The following is a 21982-nucleotide window of genomic DNA, read 5'->3' as shown; positions in this document are numbered from 1 at the left end:
AGCCACTACACCTGGCCCCTTGCAAACTGAATAATCTTTTATACCCCAGTTAGCAATACCCTGGGCCCAGGCATTGCCAATCTAGATAAATTCCCTAGAACTTCCAAGTTACTGACAGAAATACATTTTCTGTTTAAATGATTTTGAACTGCGTTTCTGACACGATATGAAAAGTTCTAAAACCACCATTAAGTATAATGCTTGCTATAGATTTCCAGTAGAGTCTTAATTTTTTTTTAGAATAGTGATGCTTCTATTTATTCCTAAAATATATATTTACCATTTTAATAAAATTGAATTTTATCAAATGCCTTTGTGGCATTTATTAAAATTAAATGAGTTAATATTTTTTAAAGCTGTTGGAACAGTGCCTGGCACACAATTACTATTCTAGAGTTAGCCATTATTATTTTCATAAATCTTTCCTTCTCCAGTCTGTGAGGTGAATTTCATTCATTAATGGACTCATTTTTCTTATGTATCTAATTTTAATAAATTAATTTCTCATATTGATTAATGTGGTTTTTAAAATTTGTTTTAAAGCCAATCTGGTCATTTATATTTTTTCAGAATTGCACCCATGTTCTCTAGAACACATTTTTCTCTTACAATTTTTGACATGGCCCCTGTTGTTTATATGCATGTGTTTTCTTTTTCTTCTCAGCCTGATTTGCCAAATATTTCTCTTTTATTTACCTTTTCCAGGGACAGTTTTTGGTTTATTTTTTGGTCAAATTGTTTTTTACTGATTCATTGATTTCTGATTTTTAGAAATAAATTATTTTCTGCTGCCGCTTTTGTATTTTCCTGGTTTTGTGATATGTAGTGCTCTCATTTCATTAATTTCTAAAAAAGTTCTGATTTACTTTTTGTTCCATTTAAACCCAAGAGTGATTTTGCAAAAGTACAAAGTGTTATCTTGTAAATAATTTGCCATTACTAGGAGGAGGGGAGGAATGTCATTTTGCAATAAAGGAATCAGATTATTACCACGTGAACTCACTGCTTAAGTTTAGCATCTGTAAAAGGGGTCAGTGACATATGCTTCATGATGGGATGTAATGTGGAGGACTCAGCACTGCTTAGAACTACTGCTAACGACAGTTTCAGGAGTAGTGAAACTAATCCTAGGAGTAGGCTTGAAACTAATCAAGCCTTTAATAATTAATTAATAATTACTATGGTATCTGGAGAGCAAGGTAAAAGGCCCTACAAGTTAACAAATCCAGAGTATGGATCATTCTATGGGACAACTGCCTTGTTTCTTCAACAAGTTAATTGCGTGAAAAAAAGAAAGGCTAGAGTGAGCCCGGGCAATTAACTTCAGAACTAAAAGAGACTTGAGACATATCAACAAAATGTGATGTGTGGCTCTGGTTTGAATAAAGTAACTGTAAAAAGATATTTTGGGGATAATTCGAGAAATTTGAATATGGACTGGATATTAAACGATACTAAGGAATTGTTATCTTGTTAGGTGTAATAATACTATTGTGGTTATGTAAAAAAGTCACTATTTAGAGATGCGTTCTGACATATTTAGCATAATAGAGTGATATCTGGTCATTTAAAATACTATGGAAATACGGCAAAATGTGAGTAATTATTAAGTTTAGATGATGGGTGTAGTCAAGTTTGTTATATTATCTCTCTATTTTCATATGTGCCTGCAATTTTTCATAATAAAAAGTTAAAAAAAGAGATATATTCAAGATATTTACCTTTCTGTCCCCAAAGACAAGAATGTTAGTATATACTACATCTTTTTCTCCATGGAATTCCCCCATTAATTTCAGATTATTTTTAACAACAATAACTATGCTTTAATAATTTCCTTGCTCTTTCTTTTTATATATACAGCAATAACTTTGGCATCCTTGCTCTCTCTTACAATTCATTTTTAAGAAATTCTTGGCTTTACTTTTGCCATTTGTTCAAAGTACAAGCTCACATAATTCCTTGAAAGATTCATATTCATTTGAATCTTAGTACATCTGAAAACGTCTATCTTTTGCTCTGACATGTTAATGATAATTTTTATAGAGAAAGAATTTGATATTAACAATTATTTTCCTTCAGCACTTTGGGGTTTTTTTTTGGTGACAATTTTTTGCCAATGAGAAGTCTGATTCTCGTTACTTCGTCGGATTTTTTATCTCTCTGGAAGATTTTTACAATTTTCTCTTTGTTCTGAAATTTCATCAAGATATAACTAAGGGTAGGTTTATCAGTACTCTTTAAATTTATCTTGACTGGCACTATATGACCTATTTCAAATAAAAACTTGTTTCTATGTTATAGTTTGAATGTATGGCATCCCTCCCAATTTCAGGTGTTGAAACTTAATGTGCAACACTTAATGTAATGTAATATACATTAAGGTCCAACACCTGAAATTGGGAGGGGCGCCATACAATGGAATAGTATTAACAGCTGAGGCCTTTTAGAAGCGATTAGGCCATGAGGCTTCCTCCCTAGTGGATGAGGTTAGGGTTCTTATAAAAAGAGGCTTCATGGAGTGTTTGGCCTTTTTGCTTTCTGCCACATGAAGACACGATGTTTCTTTCCTTGAGGACTCAGCAACAAGGTACCATCTTGGAAACAGAGCAGTCCTCACCAGACAACTGAACCTGCTGGCACCTTGATTTTGGACTCCCAGCTTCTAGAACTGTGAGAAATACTTTTCTCTGTTTTATTAAGCACCCAGTCGCATGTATTCTGTTATAGCAGCACAAACGGACTACGACAATCTGTCTTCAGCTTTAGGACATTTGCTTCTGTTAATTATCTGACCACTTCACCTTTTCCATTTTTTCTGTTCCTTCCTTGGAACTCCTATTAAGAGGATTTTGGAGCTTCTGGATTCATTCTCCGTGAATATTAAAATTTTCTCTTACTTTTCTCTCTACTTTCCCCTCCTGCATTCTCGGAGAATTTTACAGTTTAACTGTTCAACCCACTAACTTGTTCTTAAGGTGTGTCTAATCTATTTAGCTAATCTCTGGGGTTTTATTTTGATCATTTTTAATTTTCATGTTCTATAATTGGATCTGATTCTTAAAATGTGTTCTTGTTTTATAGATATGTCATCCTTTTTTATTCCTCCTTTTACCCATGGCTTTCATGAATACATCCAGGTTCTATTGTGGGTGTTGTCATTATATTTAAAAAACAAAATGAACTGGAGTCCCCTCATTGGAATCAGCACCACCCAGGTCTTACTTTTCAGGGATCTGATTTCAGCAAAATAAAGTGTGGGTTTTTTTTTTTTTTTTTTTTCAGCTTTCTTCTTTGCAAGGTTCTGCTGGAGTCTTGGCTCCTGAGTCTGCCTTGTAGGCTTGACTTGATTTTGCCAAATGTACAGAAATTAGTTTTCAAGGTTGTCACACTTAAATCCCTCAAATGATGAATTAATTCCACAAGTGGTGACTAGTTAGTTATCCCTAGGTATGGACCTCATTGGGCCCAGGCCCTGAACCAGAGAAACCTTCACCAGACAATGAGCAGCTGTGGTGAAGCTGCACCTGCTCACCCGCACACTTAAACCCCATGGCTGCTGAAGAACAAAAAATGCCAAGATGAGAAAACACCTGACTACACCATCCCTACAAAGACAGAAAGAAACTTTTGGCTGCCAAGAGGGGGAATAAAAAGGGGACATATTTTGTGTAGAAATACACATAAGAAGTCTGTGTGACTTTAGTGAGTCTGGATTTATCCAATCCTGAAATACTAAAAAACATCGCTTGAAGTTGAAAAAAACTTTTGGCCTTATAGGACAATTCAACAGAGAAATTACTTTGTATAACAGCATTAAACAACATCCCAAAGGAAGAATTGTTCTCTGTTCCAAAGAACATGAAGTAAATTGATAGATGGACGTTCCATTAAGGTTAATAGGGAAATGTAAGCACATCTTCCTTTTAAAGAGAAAGAGAATGCTTTTGAGGAAAAGAGCTTTACCTTCACCCTCCCCTCCACTGATCACATGGGTTTACTTGGCTTCATAGGAAAGCCACAAAATCTAACTTTTTATAGATGCTGACACACGGGATACCAAAATGACAAGCCAGGATGAGGACAGAGGCACCAGTTTGGGGAGGTGCAAAAGTTAATTTTCCTGGCAGAGTCATTTCTAGTATTAGAAGTGTGTGTGGTGTTACCTGGGTTTCCATGAGAAGTAAAACTCTTATGGGTCAATGGGCTAGAGAGTAAATCCAAATTCAATTTATTTTCCTTTCCAGCTTTTCATCTATCACGAGGCTCCTATGAGTTGGGGGAATCAGATCCGGAAAACTGTTCTCTAGGAAGAAAGTGTTTATTGAAAGCTATGATCCCACCACATACAATCGGGTCTCAAACTCTGTTGAGTCTGCTTCCTAGATATTTTTCATATCTTTCCAATGCATGTTCTCTTTACCATTACTGCCACTACCCTACATCAATCATAATCATGTTTAGTCCAACACAATACCCTCTTACACTTTCTACACACACAGATGTAGCTCAGAGGGATCCTTTAAAAATACAAATCTAACTATGCCATTCTCCTGTCCACTGAGGGCTTCTTATCATTTTAGGATAAATTCACAGTCCATAACAAGTCATCCAAGATCTCTGATCTTCAGTATCATTAAATATCTTTTTCCCCTTCACTCACCAGCCAGCCTTCAGTTCTTCACATGTATAAAGCTCTTTCCTGCCCCAGGGCTTTTGTATGTGCTGTTCCCTTGACCTGATATGACTTTCCTTAGGGTTTCTGTCTCATTACCTCCTTACTCTAAATAGCCCAACATGTATGTCACTTCTTTAGAGAAGCCTTACCTGATAACTCTGTCTTCCCTGTCTAAATCAGGAGTTCCTTAAAAGCATTTATATATTAAATATTTTGTGTTGGTTCTCCTCTTATCCCACTCGACTCTAAGCTTTGTAAGGGTAAGAAATAGGTCTGTTAATTTTGTTATGTATCTCCAGTTCTTCACATGATCTTAGCACATAATAGATGCTCGTTAAGTACTTATTGAGTAAGTGAATGCATCTATCAGTTCTGGAACAATCTGGATCAAGAATGAGGATGTGAGCAAGGAATTTGGTATTTATTTAAAAATCCCTATAGTAGTATAGGGGATGATAGTAAATGACACGCTAGTTCTAGTACATGTCTTGAATTCAACAGAGCATGTGGGAAGCCAGGGACCCCAAATGGAGGGACCAGCTGGAGCCACAGCAGAGAAACATAAGTTGTGAAGATTTCATGGACATTTATCAGTTCCAAAATAATACTTTTATAATTTCTTAGGCCTGTAATCTCTTAATCCTGTTATCTTCGTAAGCTGAGGATGTACGTCACCTCAGGACCACTGTGATAATTGTGTAAACTGTACAAATTGATTGTAAAACATGTGTTTAAACAATATGAAATCAGTGCACCTTGAAAAAGAACAGAATATCCGTGATTTTTAGGGAACAAGGGAAGACAAACACAAGGTCTGACTGCCTGTGGGGTCGGGCAAAAAGAGCCATATTTTTCTTCTTGCAGGGAGCCTATAAATGGATGTGCAAGTAGGAGAGATATTGCAAAATTCTCTTCCTAGCAAGGAATATTAATATTAATATCCGGGGAAAGGAATGCATTCCTGGGGGGAGGTTGATAAATGGCCACTCTGGGAGTGTCTGTCTTGTGTGATGGAGATAAGCCCTGGTCTCCTGCAGTACCCTCAGGCTTACTAGGATGGGGAAAAACTGCCCTGGTAAATTTGTGGTCAGACCAGTTCTCTGCTCTCAAACCCTGTTTTCTGTTATTTAAGATGTTTATCAAGACAATACAGGGACCGCTGAACATAGACCCTTATCAGTAGTTCTGTTTTTGCCCTTTGCCCTATGATCTTTGTTGGACCCTTATCAGTAGTTCTGCTTTTGCCCTTTGTCCTGTTCCCTCAGAAGCATGTGATCTTTGTTAGACCCTTAGTAGTAGCTCTGCTTTTTGCCCTTTGAAGCATGTGATCTTTATACCTACTCCCTGTTCTCACACCCCCTCCCCTTTTGAAACCCTTCATAAAAACTTGCTGGTTTTGAGGCCCAGGTGGGCATCACAGTCCTACTGATATGCAATGTCACCCCCAGCGGCCCAGCTGTAAAATTCCTCTCTTTATACTGTCTCTATTTCTCAGCCTGCTGACAAGGAAAATAGAAAGAACCTATGTTGAAATATTGGGGGTGGGTTCCTCCGATAAGAGCAGGAATAGTATAATGACCATAATGTAACCTACTCCTTAAAACAGACTTGGGCAATCTGGTATTTGATGTATTTACCTCTAAGACACTGAACACATTTGAGAGGTTCTGGCAGTTGCCTGTAATAGGGAGTCTAATCAGTTTTTTGAAACAAAAATGCCACTTGTGCTTCTTTCACTCTTTATATCATCCCAGTGATCCCTACTCTCTTGCATCTTGAAGGTAGAATTTTGCCTGCTTGCATTCTCTGATTCAGTAGAGAATACATATTCTCTCCTGAAGGGCCTTATATTCAGCTACATATAGCCCATCTGTCTATCACAGCCTGATAGGGAGATATTTACCAAAAGGGGCACCCACATGTTTAGCTGGTAAGTGCAGTTTCCTCACCATGGTTAGTCCTGCATCTAAATGTATTCATCTTTCAGCTATCTTCAGGCTCCGCTAAAATACTCTTTATTTCCAAATGAGTCATAGTCTCCCTTCAGCCAAAGTAGGAAGAAGTCTGGCATCTATTCATGTATTACAGAAATTTTAACTAAGTGATTTTTCTGTGTCAGGTGATGTTCTTGGCACAAAATAAAAAAAAAGACATCATAGATAAACACAGGGGCTAACAGCCTCATGAGGTTGCTTATGTCAACACACCTGGCTAGCCTTCCTTTGTTTCTCTCTCCTCCCCCACTTTCCTCTTCCAATGAGTCAGACTTTCTCATGCACCTGTGGGCTTTCCTTAAAAAGAGAAGTTTACTGCAGAATTCATTCTCTGAGGCTACAGTCACCACTTGTCCTATTTGGACAGATGGCTTTTTCCTTGGCAGACAACCCACATGGAGGAGTCTCTAGCCTGAAGAATTTCAAATGACAGACTTGACAGATCAGTGTGAGGCCTGTGAAGTGTCTTGGGGCTAAATAGGAGGCAACACTAAAGTTGCCATGCCGTAGTGGTAAGGAATCAGACTCAGGGATTCCAGGGGTAGGAGTCCAGAGATGCCCCTTGGCTCCAAGTGCACCAGTGTGCTGTCTCGGCATGGCTCAGTCATACACCAACATCTCCCAAGTCCAAGGCCAGGAAAATGAGTCTGTGGCCAAAGCTCCTAGAATACTACAGATAGGTCCCTTTAAAATCAGAACTAGAAAGAAGAGTAGAAGGATAACATGACTCATTCTACCAACTTACGTTCTCAGAAACGCTATCTGGTAGCCAGATACATTGTGACAAGAAATGGGTAATGTAAAAGCAATTTAGACTGCCAGCATTTTTCAGCATGTCTTATGATGAACAATAAAATAAAATGAATCCCTCATTGTTTCTTTTTTAAAAATCCTAAAATATGTTTAGAAAAAGAAAAGTCATTCTGAAATTGCGTGACATTACATGTAGGTAGCTTATACAGGATTGGAGACCTCAGAGCTTACAAATTATTCCTTCTCACTGTTTCCTTTTCTTCCAGCAGTATCCCTTAAACCAGATAAGTAGGTATATTACACTGAAAACCCATGAAAAGATGTGGACTCGGTTCAAAGGCATATCTTGATGTAGTGGAAAGAATGAAATGTGGAGTCGGGCAGACCTGGGTTTTGATACTACTGCTGACATATATCGTACTCCTTTGGCTTTGTCACAGCTTCACTGGGCTCAGTGTTTTGAGAACAGACAGATTACGTTTGTGAAAGTTCTTTGGTTCCCTCTCCTAACTGTAGTCAGATATCACCCAGAAGATGTGTATGACATTGTATGTGCATAGGTAAGCTTAGGCCAGAATGAGATGGGGGATTATGAAAATTTTTAGCAGAGGTAACTTTTGTTCTTAAAAACTACTGTCCAACTTTTTATTGACAACTCAGAAGTATCTATGGGTAGGCTGAAGGTAGAGAGAGCGTGCTAGGGATCCAGAATGTTTCTGAGAATCTTAATAATTTAAAGAATTTTATTTGCCTAAACGCTCACATATTCTCACACACACCTGTGAAGTTATCCCTCAGTCATGCCCCTATTAGAATTTATTTCAGCAGACGTGGAACTGAACAGTGTAAACACTTGAGTTCACTTCATCATGACTCTTCAAATACCTTTGTCCTGTGGATAAAGCTTAAGACAAAAAACATGAGCCAGAATACATTTTGTGATAATTTTTTCTTCTCTTTAGAAAAAAAAATATGTACAAAAAAAGCTGAGAAGAGCCAACATGGAAGTGTCAAGAAAACATTCTGATAGGTACGGATAAAAGAGCTCCTTCAATCAAAGGAGTTACATATTAGTTATCACCATGCTAGAAAAATGAGATGCAGTTAAAATTCTAGAATAATTAAAAGCCACAAAGTAAAACTGTTGCTCTGGGGCCGTATGTTGTAGATTCTCTGATTCCTTTTCTGTAAAATAATACTGTGCAAACTGTAAAATATTCATTTTCATATAAAGTCCATATAATATGAGATACAAAACTGTTGAGTTGACAGGGGAGGCTGATGTTGGCTGCTTTTTGGAGAAAAGGTGACAGTGACACCTGCCTGCCAGAAGACATTCCAGAAAGATCTTGAGTTCTTTAGTAGAGGCCATTATCTAAGAAAGAATCATATAACCCCAATACCCTCCAAATCCAGAATTCTCTGACAATTGTTTGTGTAACTAGGTGACTTTGTTAATATATCACTTTAAACTTTGAATGTAACAATTTGTTAAGCGATCAGAGTGCAACATTCTTTTTGAAGACAATTTTTTTTCTACAATTGACTTTGAGATTTATTATTAACCAACATTGTCCTTCCTGCAGCTCAAAAGTTTGCCTTTTATTAAAATTCAAAAATTCTGGAGGAGGCAGCAACTGTGGTAATAAAAATTTAAAGTGAATTGTTAAATTTACTTCTGTGTTTATAAAACTGAGAAAAGAAAATTTGTGTACAAATATCACAAAACAACGTCAACCATTGAATAAATGTGGTTCTTCAATGCACGCTTGAACAAGAAAATTTTGTTGGTTTTAAAATTCTGGCATAAATATATTAAAGCTGACCAAAAAAAAAAAAAAAAAAAAATCAGGGCAAGCTACGTCACTTCCTCATACAAAAAATGTACAAAACATTAGCTTCTAACTAGATAAACATAATATTTGTCATCACAGTTTGACATTGAGCAACTGTGTGTTTTGAAGTATAGAATTGGAAGATGATTTTAAAAAACAGCTTGTGACACATCAGTCGTCTCAGGTAACTTCGGTCATGGACGCAGAGTGATTCTGTGGAGCAAACACAAGCAGATAAAATCTGAGATAGGGTTGCCTGACACGTGCACACTCACTTGTCCCTAAATATTGCCTTGTTTTGTCTCCTCAAGGGTACACAGGCTGTTCCCTCTCCCTAATATGCTCTTCCAAGGCCCCTCAATTTCTCTTACCTCTTTTGGTTTTTTTATTTTATTTTTTGAGATGGAGTTTCACAATTGTTGCCCAGGCTGGAGTGCAATGGTGCAATCTCGGCTTACTGCAACCTCTCCCTCCTGGGTTCAAGCAATTCTCCTGCCTCAGCCTCCCAAGTAGCTGGGATTACAGGCATGCATCATCATGCCCGGCTAATTTTGTATTTTTAGTAGAGACAGAGTTTCTCCATGTTGGTCAGGCTGGTATCAAACTCCTGACCTCCCAAAGTGCTGGGATTACAGGTGTGAGCCACCGCACCTGGCCTCCTTACCTCTTTCATTAAAACTTCCCTGATTTGTCATCCAAAATAGGATAACTTCTTCACCTAAACTTTTTTTTTTTTTTTTTTTTTTTTTTGGAGACAGGGTTCACTGTGTCACCCAGGCTGGAGTACAGCCTTGACCTGCTGGGCTCAAGTGATCCTCCTATCTCAGCTTCCTGAGTAGGTAGGTAGGACACTGGGCACATGCCACCATGCCTGGTTAACTTTTAAACTTTTTGTAGAGACAGTGTCTCACTATGTTGCCCAGGCTGGTCTCGAACTCCTGGGCTCAACTGACCCTCCCATCTTTGCCTTCTGAAGTGCTGGGATTACAGGCACGAGCTACTGTGCCCGGCATCTACACCTAAACTTATTCTCTATGTAATTCTGTCTTATGCTTAAGTATTTTCTAATATAAACATTTAAGAGCCTCAAAGTAACTTAGCATTCCACACATTTTTAATGTAATGTTTTTAATATGAAACGGTTCCAATGTTTAAAACCTTTCTGTATGTTTTATCCTTTGAGTCACAAGTTACAAAGAAATGAGTTTATTATTTCAAAATGTATGGAATTTTTGAGGGGTTGGTTTTTAGTTTAACATTTTTTTGGGCTAGAGAAAATGTGGTTTACATAATACAGATCCATTAAAATGTTTTTCTTGAGACTTGTATCATGGTCTTGTATATGATGCATTTTCATAATGTTTCAAGTGTTTTGAGGAGGGTTATATATAATGAACATCAGATCAATCTTGTTGATCATGTGTATCCTTACTATTTTTGTTTGCTCATTAATAAGAGAAATGTACTACAATCTCCTATGACTGAGGATTCATCCATTTTCCTTGTAATTATGTCAAATATTTTTGTCACTGGCTGGCTTTTAATTAGTTTTAACTATTAAGCTTTTATACATGTAATCAACTAGGTGAGGGTGGATATTTAGGTTCTTCTTTTGAGTAAAATGGGCTCTTCACTGTTTACAAGGTTATTTCTGAGTTGCAAAAATTCTCTCTCCATGTTTTCCCTAGCATTACTCCTCTATTCAATCTTGACTGCCACAATCAGACAGAAACCTCAAGGACATTTTTTTTCTTGCATTGGTAATATAATAGAAACTTTAGCAGCAGATAGTAACTGCTCCAGGTTCATCAAATGGAAGCATTTAATTTTTATGTATATATATATATATATATATATATATATAAAATGTATATAACCTCCCACTTCTTGCAAACCTAAGGTCTTGTCTTTTATTTGAATGTAAAACTCAATGCTTTGGGTCTATGAAATCATTAAATCTTTAACAAACTGTGGCTTTGATCTAGTTATTATTATGGCTTTCCTGATTTGTGTCTTTTTTTTTTTTTTTTTTTTTTTTTTTTTTTTTTTTTTTTTGAGACTAAGTCTCATTCTTGTCCCCCAGGCTGGAGTGGAATGGTATGATCTCGACTCACTGCAACCCATGCCTCCTGGGTTCAAGCGATTCTGTTGCCTCAGCCTCCTGAGTAGCTGGGATTACAGGCATCTGCCACCACGCTCGGCTAATTTTTGTATTTTTAGTAGACACGGTGTTTCACCATGTTGGCCAGGCTGGTCTTGAACTTCTGACCTCAGGTGATCCACCCGCCTCGGTCTCCCAAAGTCCTGGGATTACAGGCATGAGCCACCACACCCAGCCACTGATTTCTGTTTTTAGGACACTGGGGATTTACATTATATTCTTTAGAGCTCAGATACACATTTTTAGAAACTGAGTATTTTGTATTTTTCAAGGTACTTTTGTCTGAAATCTTTGTGAAAACAGGTTCTGGTGCATTTCTTTCCTAAGGCAAAAATAACTTTACATTTTATTCTTCTACGATATGCTTTCTATTTGAATTTTTTTGGGTCAACACTTTGGTCATTTATATAAGATTCCATTTAAGAGTAAATGGTAAAGATAAAGCCATTTAATATCCTAAGATAACTAGGTAGGTGACTTTAGGCAGATTTCTCCCTCCAAGTCTTTTTTTTTCTATTGATAATACGAAGTCTATATTATCACCAGTTCTGAATCAAGGGGCCATCAGAATTCTCTAGGAGTACCTCCTTCATTTTTTTTTTTAAACTCCACACCTGCTGAATCAGAATATCCTGGGGTGAGGGTCCACATATCCATGGTCAGTACAGATAGAATTCCTCTTTTTTTGTGTTTAAAACATATGTAATATATATAATATATAAATTTAATAAATATATAAATATATAATATAAATTTAATAAATATATATTATATAAATAATATATATTATAGTTATAACTTATTACACATTATAAAATTTAAAATTAAATATAGAATTATAGAATTATATATTAATATATAAATATACATTAACAATACAAATTTAATATAATATAAATATATATTAAATATGTATAAGCATCTTTTAACTATATATGTATACATATATAAGTATATATACATACATAGATGAAGAAAGTAAGGCACCAGGTTTAAGTAATATGCCCAAGGTCACCAATCAAAATTAAATGATATGTATGTATATATACATACATATATACTTATATATGTATATAAATATATATTAGTGTATATATGTATCTATATTTAATATATATTTAATATAATTATATATCTTTTTCCCCTATGGGGAAGACATCTGGAGGCTCTATACCACATCCAGAGTGAGTTAACACAGTTGTTTCATTTCTAATTTAATTTTTGTTATTAGAAACTGTGTGGACAAGAATGCAACTGAATAACACTCAGCTGATTGCTTATGTACATTGTGAGCGGGGCGGGGTGTAGAATACGGATAATTAAGAATTGGTTCCTTTGGGATCCCAACAACTTTATACGATCATAAAATAATGCTTTGAAAAACTTGACTATTTTTGTTTTATAATTGTTTACTTTTTGGTTTCTCTATGGTATTTGGAAAGATTTTAGAAAATGCACCCCGTCTCAATCAACTATACTAAGGGGAATCACAGAAGGTAGATATTCAAATTTGAGGTAATGTTTTAGAGAGGACCAGAGCACTGTGGCTCTGAGGGCTCCATGTGGCAAAGGGGAAAGAATGTCTTGGGAGAAAGGGAAATGAGGGTGACCCATGCCCTCCCCATCCAGTCTTCTCCTTAAGATATTTTGAATAGTGGGATGGATTTCATGTGTATGATTGTGTGCTCTGAAGTGAGGTTCTAATCTCTGATCTTAAAAGGTCCACATGCTGGGAAGATGGTTCTGTTCCGAAAATTACAAAGATGCCGTTTCTAACAGAAACCATGGCTGTTGGAGTTGCAAGGGAAGTTCTTGCCCACAGAGGGGTATTTATTTTGGAAAAACTGTAGCTCAGGTTCAATATACCAGCCCCCTGTAGAATGTTTTCATATTCAATGCTGGGAGTTGCGGATTTCAAAAAAGAATTTTAATTGAATGAAATCTCAGACTGTGTGGTGTAGGAGAACCAGCAGGGCCTTTAGTATTGGATGGGTCTTCATTTAATTTTGACTGGGTGACCTTGGGCATATTACTTAAACCTGGTGCCTTACTTTCTTCATCTATAAAATAGGATATAACAAAACCAATACAATATCATGAATATTAAATGAGATGACTCTCAATAAATGCTAGTTCTCCTTTCTTGACCAACAAATAAAGGGTTTATCTTTCTAACTATCCATGTGGAAACATTTATTACTAAAAACAGATGCTTGGTGACTTGCATTTTTCACAATTGGTATGGATAGCATAATGTGAGAGGCAATACTTCGCTTTAGCTTTCTGTGGCTTCATTCTCGCTAGCCTGCAGAAGTCCCTCTGATAGTTTCTTATAAATCTCTACTTTCTGTGGATGTTCAAATAGTGATTATGGTCAAATTTGAGGTTCTTGGTTTTGGCTAAAGTGTCTAGTTTGGGTTTTGGGACAAGTTTGTATTAATCCATCAATATTTATTTCACACCTAGTGGATGCCAGCATACATGGTAAATATAAGACATAGTTTATAGGGTCCTCAAAAAGTCCCAAGTCTTTGGAGGAGGCAGACATGATGGAACACTTGGCTTTAATTATGAGTGACAGTCACATGAGAGGGGTCTGGAGGGTCCTTTGGCCCAAGCCTGGTATTCAGGCAAGGCCTCAAATTGTATCCATATGAGGTGGCATCCATAATCACAAAGATCTATTGACAGGTTTGAGAGAAGTTCAACTACTACCTGTAAACAATGAATTAATATCTATTTTAAGAATCCTTTATCTATCTTGTGAATAGCATTTTTTGAAACCCTGTTTAGCACTTCATTTTTCAATTCAAGTAGAATCCCTCAAAATAGAGTCTGGACATCTCTAGGCCTGATCAACCATCAGTGGCCCTGATAATTAAGAAAGAAAGAAGTCTAGGGAAGGCATTAGACAGATGTCATGCTTGAGCAGTGCTGGGTGGAAGGATGAGGTGTGCAAAAGGGGTGTTCTTATATCAGAATATTTGGGGGATAGCATTTACAAGGACACAGAGACTGGTATGTCTATGGAACTCAGCAAATATTTTCTGTTTCTTTTTAAAATTCACTTGTTTTCATTTTACCCCCCAAAATAGAGACCCTCTCTGACTTCACTAAACACAGGATTGTAGTTAGGGAAGAAAAGTTAGAGAGATTCTATTTCACTATTTCATTACAAGGTATCGCTATTTAGCTAATTTGATATTTAACCTGTAGTGACAGGCTGTATATAAATCAGAAATATTTTTGTTAAAATTTTATTTCTAGACCAAGTTAAAATGTTAGCCTTAATACAAATTACGGGAAAACAAAACAATATTTGGTACTGTATTAATGGAGAACCTTAAATATTTTTCCCAAAATGGAGATATGGAGGTAGCTTTCTTTTTCCAACCCCCACTCCCCCCAAACCTGGTTCATTAATAATATTAGATTTAATTAAAGGTAAAAAGGCATAGGATATTGAGACCAGCCTGGCCAACATGGCAAAAAACTGTCTCTACTAAGAATACAAAAAATTAGCCAGGCGAGGTGGCGCGTGCCTGTAGTCCCAGCTACTTGGCAGGCTGAGGCAAGAGAATCGCTTGAACCCCGGAGACAGAGGCTGCAGTGAGCTGAGATCGTGCCACTGCACTCCAGCCTAGGCGACAGAGTGAGACTCCATCTCGGGGAGGGGTGGGAAAGAGCATAGGGTAGTTTGTCTTAGAGAGATGTGACAGTTAATCATCGTTAAATAGTGAAAATATTATTTTATATTGCACTGATATGAAGTACATAATAATTCCAAAGGGAACAAAGGGAAGTGATTTGCTTATCTCTTATATCTTCTATAAAAATGCTTCAGTAGGAAAATGCCAAATACAAGATTTCAAGATAAACAGACTGACAAAACATAAACACTTTAGCCGGGTTCAGCTACCTGAAAAAGATGACATGCTAATGAAAATCATATTATTAATTATTGTCCCCCTATCTGCTTAAAGAACTCCTACTCATCCAGCTTTCCTACTTGCTACCTATACGGCCTTGGGCAGGTAATCTAACATCACTGTCTTCAGTTGTTTTTTTTTTTTTTTTTTTTTTTTTTTTGAGACAGGGTCTCACTCTGTCACCCAGGCTAGAGTGCAGTGGTGCGATCACAGCATGCTGTAGTCTTAATCTCCCAGGCTCAAACACCCCTCCCACCTCAGCCTCTGAAGTAGCTGGGACTACAGGCATGCGCTACCATGCCGGGCTAATTTTTGTATTTTTTTTAGTAGAGACAGGGTTTTGCCATGTTGCCCAGTCTGGTCTCAAACTCCTGGGCTCAAGCAATTCACCTGCCTTGGCCTCCCAACGTGCTGGGATTACAGGCGTTGAGCCACCATGCTCGGCCTGTCTTCTGCATTCTTATCTTTACCTGTGAAATAGGAATTATAGTATCTATTCAATAGGGTGGTTGTTCAAGTAATGATATATTTGTAAAGCTCCTAGCAACTGTCCTGGCCAAAATTAAGTGCTTCATATCATCTGTCCAGGCTCCTTTCAGTTGGCAAGTCGTCTTCCTGGCTTTCCCTGTCTTCTCAGATGGAGTAGATTTTTTCCCCTTCATTTGTATGCATACAGCACTTTGTGCACCTCTGATTCAGCATGTCATATTATGACTACCTATTTATATCCACCTTTCCTGATCATCTGCGATTTATTTATTTATTTATTTAGTAGAGATGGAGACTTGTTACATTGACCAGGTTGATCTCCAACTCTTAGTTTCAAGCAATCATCCCACCTTAGCCTCCAAAAGTGCTGGGATTATAGGTGTGAGCCACCATGACTGCCCCTCATCTGTGAGTTATTTGAGGGCAAGGACTGTATCCAATTATTTTTTGTATCGCTGGTATGATGCAAGGTTCTGTTGTAGAGTAACAGATCAGGAGGTACTGTTGCATTGAATTTTTGTCACAAAAACAGGTCCAAAGGGACATTTAGTAGCCTTTTAAAATGTGCCTCCAGCTTACATCACTGTGTGTAACAAAACCTTTTTCTTTCCAAATATTATCCTAGTTATTAAGTCAAATTGTTTTTTTCCATATGATTAGTCCAAATTTCATAAATGTGATATTACATTGTAGGTCAAAGTATCCTGAAACAGCTAAGGTTTAAGTTAGACATTACTAAAAACTCTCTGAGGATTCATGATTGCCCCAACCCCCAGAATAAATATAGGAATAATTGAGGGGAAAAAGTGAAGACTGCCTTTTGTGAGGGCCTTTACAATAAATGAATCAGATTCTCATTGATGCTGGGTAGATTTAGTGGTATTCATGGTCTTGATACTGACCTCCCAAAGTGTTCAGCCTGTGGGTTTGGTTTGCTAAAACTGCTTTACCATACCTGTGCACTTAAGGTTTCCAGAGGGCTTTCTATCCTTGGGAAAGCCATTAGGGGTACTCCACGGGGATCCTCAGGCTTGGGTTTGGAAGGAGATCCTTGCGTTCCTTTAAAGTTATGAACCACACACATTCCCTGCAGGACGAGGGGGAAAAAAGAATGGGGTCAGACTGCAGCCATCAATGCCTGGCATCTGTGAGGGTGGCAGGCCTTTCCCCTTGAATATCATCACCAGAGTGACCTTTTTCCTTTGAGAGAGGGGGAAGGGACTATGGGAAGTACTGTGGAAACTTCTGTTTAATCACCAGATGACCAGTAATAATCACTCCCCACCCCACTGGGTCTGTTTTCTCACCTGTAAAATAAGAATAGTAATACCCACTTCAGATTTGTAATGATTAAAGACAAGGTGAATGCAAATCACCTCATAATAACAGCTAAAATTTATTGAGGGCCACTGTGTGTCTGGCAGGACCCTGAGGATTTTATCCAATTTCACTTAACCCACCCAACAATTTCATAAGGGAGGTACTGTTATCTCCAGCCTAGATAGGGGGACACAGGGAAGTTAGATAATTTGCCCAAGGTCACACACAGATTGAAACTCCAGAGCCCCTAAATCATATCCCTATACTATTTTGCCCCTTAAAAAGTGCCAAACGCATAGCAAGTATTCAGTCCATGTTAGCTGGTCTTTAACTCTTACCTTAGATTGTCATCTTCAAATTATGACTATTTGCTTGAGATTAGATAACTCTTGAGTTTTATTGCTTCCATTTAAAAACTTTCCCTGTAAGTTACTGCCTACTTTTCTGTTTTCTGCTGAGGTCTTTTCATAACTGACTGTTCCTACTATCTTCTCTGCTTTTTTTTTTTTTTTTTTTTTGCCCGAGAAGAACCCTCCTTTTCCCTGCCTTTTCCCCACACTTTCTTTGTTTCTTCATCCAGCATCTTTAAATCTTTCCTGCTACTCTTCAAACCCTGTAGCACATTGGCATGCGTCCTCTCTACCTGGCTCATCTCCATCTCACTCTTACACTCAGCTTTTTTTTTTTTTTTTTTTTTTTTTTGAGATAGAGTCTCAGTCTGTCACCCAGGCTGGAGTGCAGTGGTGCAATCTCGGCTCACTGCCACCATGCCCGGCTAATTTTTTATATTTTTCAGTAGAGACGGGGTTTCATCGTGTTAGCCAGGATGGTCTCGATCTCCTGACCTCGTGATCTGCCGGCCTCGGCCTCCCAAAGTGCTGGGACTACAGGTGTGAGCCACCTGCACCCCTCCCTACACTGTGCTTTAACTGCCCCCATCAGGAAATGAGAGGAGGGGAACCTGTAGAAACTTTGGAGTGGAGAGACCCAGGTTCCTCTGCTGGGTATTGGTTGGGTGGCTATTGGGCAAGTTACTTATCTTTGAGCCTCATCTTCCTTGTCTATAAAATGAGGATAGGAATATTGTTAGAGTTGCCCTGGGGGCACTTGATTAGATGTCTATAAAGCATACAGCATATGGTACTTGTTCAGCTAATAACTTCCTTCCCCTTCCTCCCACATTCCGCCTCATGGGAAACACAAACATAAAGCACTATTAAACATTTACAGTAGATATCCTGCCATTCTCAGTGTTTGCTCTTCTTTTTCTGTCTCCTCTCCAAGTCTCTGCTTTGAAATACCTCCAGGCTCCTCCAGGAAAATCCTTCCCCTCCCATTTCCCAGCTTTGTGTGTGTCTGTGAGGTATGTTCACAAGCATGTGCCAACAGGGTGGTCTCTCTCATGCCAGAGCAATTCAACGACAGATCTGGGTCTTACATAAACGCCATTTGTAGGAAAACAAATTTTGACATTAATTGGGAAGTCACTTGAAAGCACTAGCAGACTGAGTAGTTACTGAGTGATGAGAAACAGGGCTGCATGTTATGGAGAGAAAACAAGTTTAACGTTGAAGCAGGATTTGTGTATGGGGCTTCAGCAAACCCCGACATCATCCCACAAAGACCCTACAAAATTGCTTGGAACAGTCAGAATGGCTCTTCCTCTCTAACTGGGGATGGCTGCTTCAGAACTGATGGTCAGCAACATTGTTTGTCTTTTCTTGAGCCGAAGTCTATTTATACACCATTGATCTCCCTTTGAAACCCTTCTCTTCCCTTCAAGTCACCTGTTTTCTTTCCTTCTCAAAAAAAATTCCTCAGGAACGGTAGTAGGCAGTAGGGGGAAGAGGAGTTGGTTAATCAATACAAAAATACAGTCAGATGGAAAAAATGAGGCCTGCTCACTATAACAGTAGAGTGACAATAATTAACAATAATTTACTGTATATTTCAAAATAAATGGAAGAATAGATTTGGAATGTTCCTAACACAAAGTAACAGTATTTGAGGTGATGGATATCCCAGTTACCCAGATTTGATTATTATACATTGTATGCTTGTATCAAAATATCACACATACCCCCAAAAAGTGTGTAACTTCTAGGTATCCATAAAATGTTGTTTTTAAAAGGCGTTCCTCAGGAAAGTTCCTAATGAGATATCAACATTTTATGATCACTTCAGCACTGCTTTTCCTGCAACTTCATCCAGAGTATTTGCAGTTTAGTTTTTCATCTTTCACTATAGAAAGAATGCCTGGATCCATTCAAAATACTGGCACATTTTTGTTTTATTTCTCTTCACTTTATCGCATGTTGCAGATATTGTTTTTTTTTTTTTTTTTAAATTGAAGCTTTTTGACAACACTGTGTCCAGCAAGTCTATTGGCACCATTTTTTCAACAGCACGTGCTCACTTTGTGTCTGCATCAACACTTTTTTAAAGCCATAAAGTGCTTTTAAATTAAGGTAAATACATTGGTTTTTTTTTTTTTTTTTAAGATATAATGCTATTGCACACTTAATAGGCTACAGAATAATGTAAACATAACTTTTTATATGCACTGGGAAACCAAAAAATTGTGTGCCTAAGCTTTACTGTGATACTCACTGTTGCAATGGTCTGGAGCCAAAGCTGCATTATCTCCGAGATAGGCCTGTCATTTTGAGAAAGAAGCTTCCCAATCAGTGTTCTGAATGTGAGCATTGTCCGTATCTTAGCAGATTTTTTACAAGTTGGAAAACCAAGTTAGAGGCTGGGAGAGGCATGTGTGTATTTTGCATATTGGGGAGAGAAGGAAGAGGGGCTGGGAAAAGGAAGTGTGTTAAGTCCTATGACCGAAATCCAGCTATGTGTGATGCCAATCCAAATGGATCTTGGACCAGAGAGGGCAGAATAGGAGGAGGGAGGTCCTACAAGACTGTAATGGCTTCTTTCTCCTTGGGGAGGCTTCCTGAACATTGTTAGGGGATTTATTTCATGCACAATATGGGAGTCTCCAGGCCTGATGATTCATCATAAATTTTTCTGGGCCTGTTTTAAGTCCTTGAAGATAATAGAAATCTGCATCTCTGAGGTGTGAACATGCAATGGAATACTACACAGCAATAAAAAGGAATTATTGATACATTCCACAACATAGATGAATCTCAAAATAATTATGCTAGGTGAAAGATACCAGAAAAAATACATTATGATTCAATTAATATGAAATTGTAGAAAAGGCAAACTGATATAGAATGACAGAAGATCACCAGTTGCCTGGGGATAAGGGAAAAGGAAGGGTGGGAGAGAAAGTTGTACGCCGAAATTGATCAAATTGTACACCTGATGTGTCATTTATTGTATACCTACTATACTTCAATAAAACTGTGAAAAGGAAGACAAAAAGAATAAAAATTAACCTCTTTTTATCAAATCCAACTCAACTTAAGGGATTTCCTAGGTGAGCAGGTGGCCAGACCTCCATCTATTTGGGGAACTAAAACATAATCAGAAATACAAGAAAAATGTATTAACCAAAACTCTTCTCCAGGAAGATAGGTGGTTGAGAAGCCAGTTTAGTGAAAGTAAGATTCCCAAGAGGTGTGTTCCAATAGTAACAGAGGCCCACTAAAAAGGGTGGGTGTGATAATCTGCAGGGTTTTTAAAACTTCTGAGTAGGAGATGCAACTTGGAGCTAGAGTTGAGTTTCTTGGGATGCTGGAGAAGAGGCTGCTTGCTTCTACCAGTGCTCTTCATTCTCTATTCTTCCCTCAAGGAACACTTAGCTTTTGCCCCCAATATGCTGAGAACAAATACTTAAAGAAGATTGGTTTGAAGGTATGCCAGTTTATCATGAGTCTGCTTGGCCCCAGTCCCAAGCCCAGTGTTGAAAGAGGTAGAGCCAGCTGTCCTTCTAGGGGCAATTCTCTCCCAGCCACCCAGAAGGAATTTGGCAATCCTGTTTCTGAAAGGAAAGGGTGTTTTGAAATCATTTTTGTAGCAAAAGCATGCATAATACTTGGAGAATAATTGTAATTCACAAGGTTGGGACAAAAGGAACACAGATGGTGAAGTCTGGGAAACCTGACTCACAGTTTTTCAGAGAGTAGAAGAGGGGGGAAAAGGTAAAAAGAGGGAAGTCAACCTACCAGAAACAGGGCCACTGCAGTGCCCAGGATGAAGCCAGCAATCACGTCCGAGCAGTGATTCCGATACTCAGAGACCCGGTTGAGGCCTGTCAGGAAGGCTGTGCAGAGAGTTCCGAGGCACAGCACCGGCTTGGCCAGTCGACTGCTCTTCGTCTTGATTGTGCTTGTAATATACATCTGGAATAGGTCAGAGGCCAGGGAGTGACCAGGCAGCCTCCTTGTACTGGTGCGTACACATGCAAGCAAGCAAGCAGGTACATACACCAGCGCACACAAGCAGGTGCTCGTGTCAAAGCAACCACACTAACTAGTATTCCTTGAACAACTCCACTAAGCTATTTAATAAAGTATTTAGGTAGGAAATCAGTGCAGCAAGAACAATGAACAGATGTATATTAATCAGTCTTTTGTAACCTAGTGGACATGTGAACAGAAGTTATTAGTGACACAAAGAACACATTAATGATTAGATTCAGAACATATAGTTTTTATGTGACAAGTTTAAATATCATTTGGGGTATAAGAAATCCATATGAGAGTCTAAGATACCAAATAAACCTTCTATAGGAATGAAGCTTTTGGTGGAGAAAACCAGGCAGGAGAGTGACTGTAAGCGATCGTACATTTTATTTTTTGTGTCCCAAAAAGTTCCTGGTTGCTTCGTCACACCTTCAGGCAATTAATACCAAAGTG

The 21982-nt window shown here is 38.0% G+C and overlaps 1 protein-coding gene across 1 annotated transcript in view; it reads right to left on the bottom strand.

The window, feature by feature from the left end:
* Positions 1–8258: 8258 nt before the first annotated feature.
* PLPPR1 (phospholipid phosphatase related 1) overlaps positions 8259–21982 on the bottom strand; it is a 298422-nt gene continuing 284698 nt past the window's right edge. Inside the window, exons 6-8 of the mRNA XM_054501460.1 lie at positions 21290–21466; positions 16792–16923; positions 8259–9470 (exon numbers count right to left, since the gene is read on the bottom strand). Of these exons, the coding sequence (XP_054357435.1) occupies positions 9438–9470; positions 16792–16923; positions 21290–21466 (342 nt within the window). The 3' untranslated portion in view covers positions 8259–9437. The remainder of the gene's footprint in view (positions 9471–16791; positions 16924–21289; positions 21467–21982) is intronic.

The sequence above is a fragment of the Pongo pygmaeus genome, chromosome 13 (assembly GCF_028885625.2).
Source record: "Pongo pygmaeus isolate AG05252 chromosome 13, NHGRI_mPonPyg2-v2.0_pri, whole genome shotgun sequence".
Taxonomy (NCBI): domain Eukaryota; kingdom Metazoa; phylum Chordata; class Mammalia; order Primates; family Hominidae; genus Pongo; species Pongo pygmaeus.
This window is presented reverse-complemented; position numbering and strand designations above follow the sequence as displayed.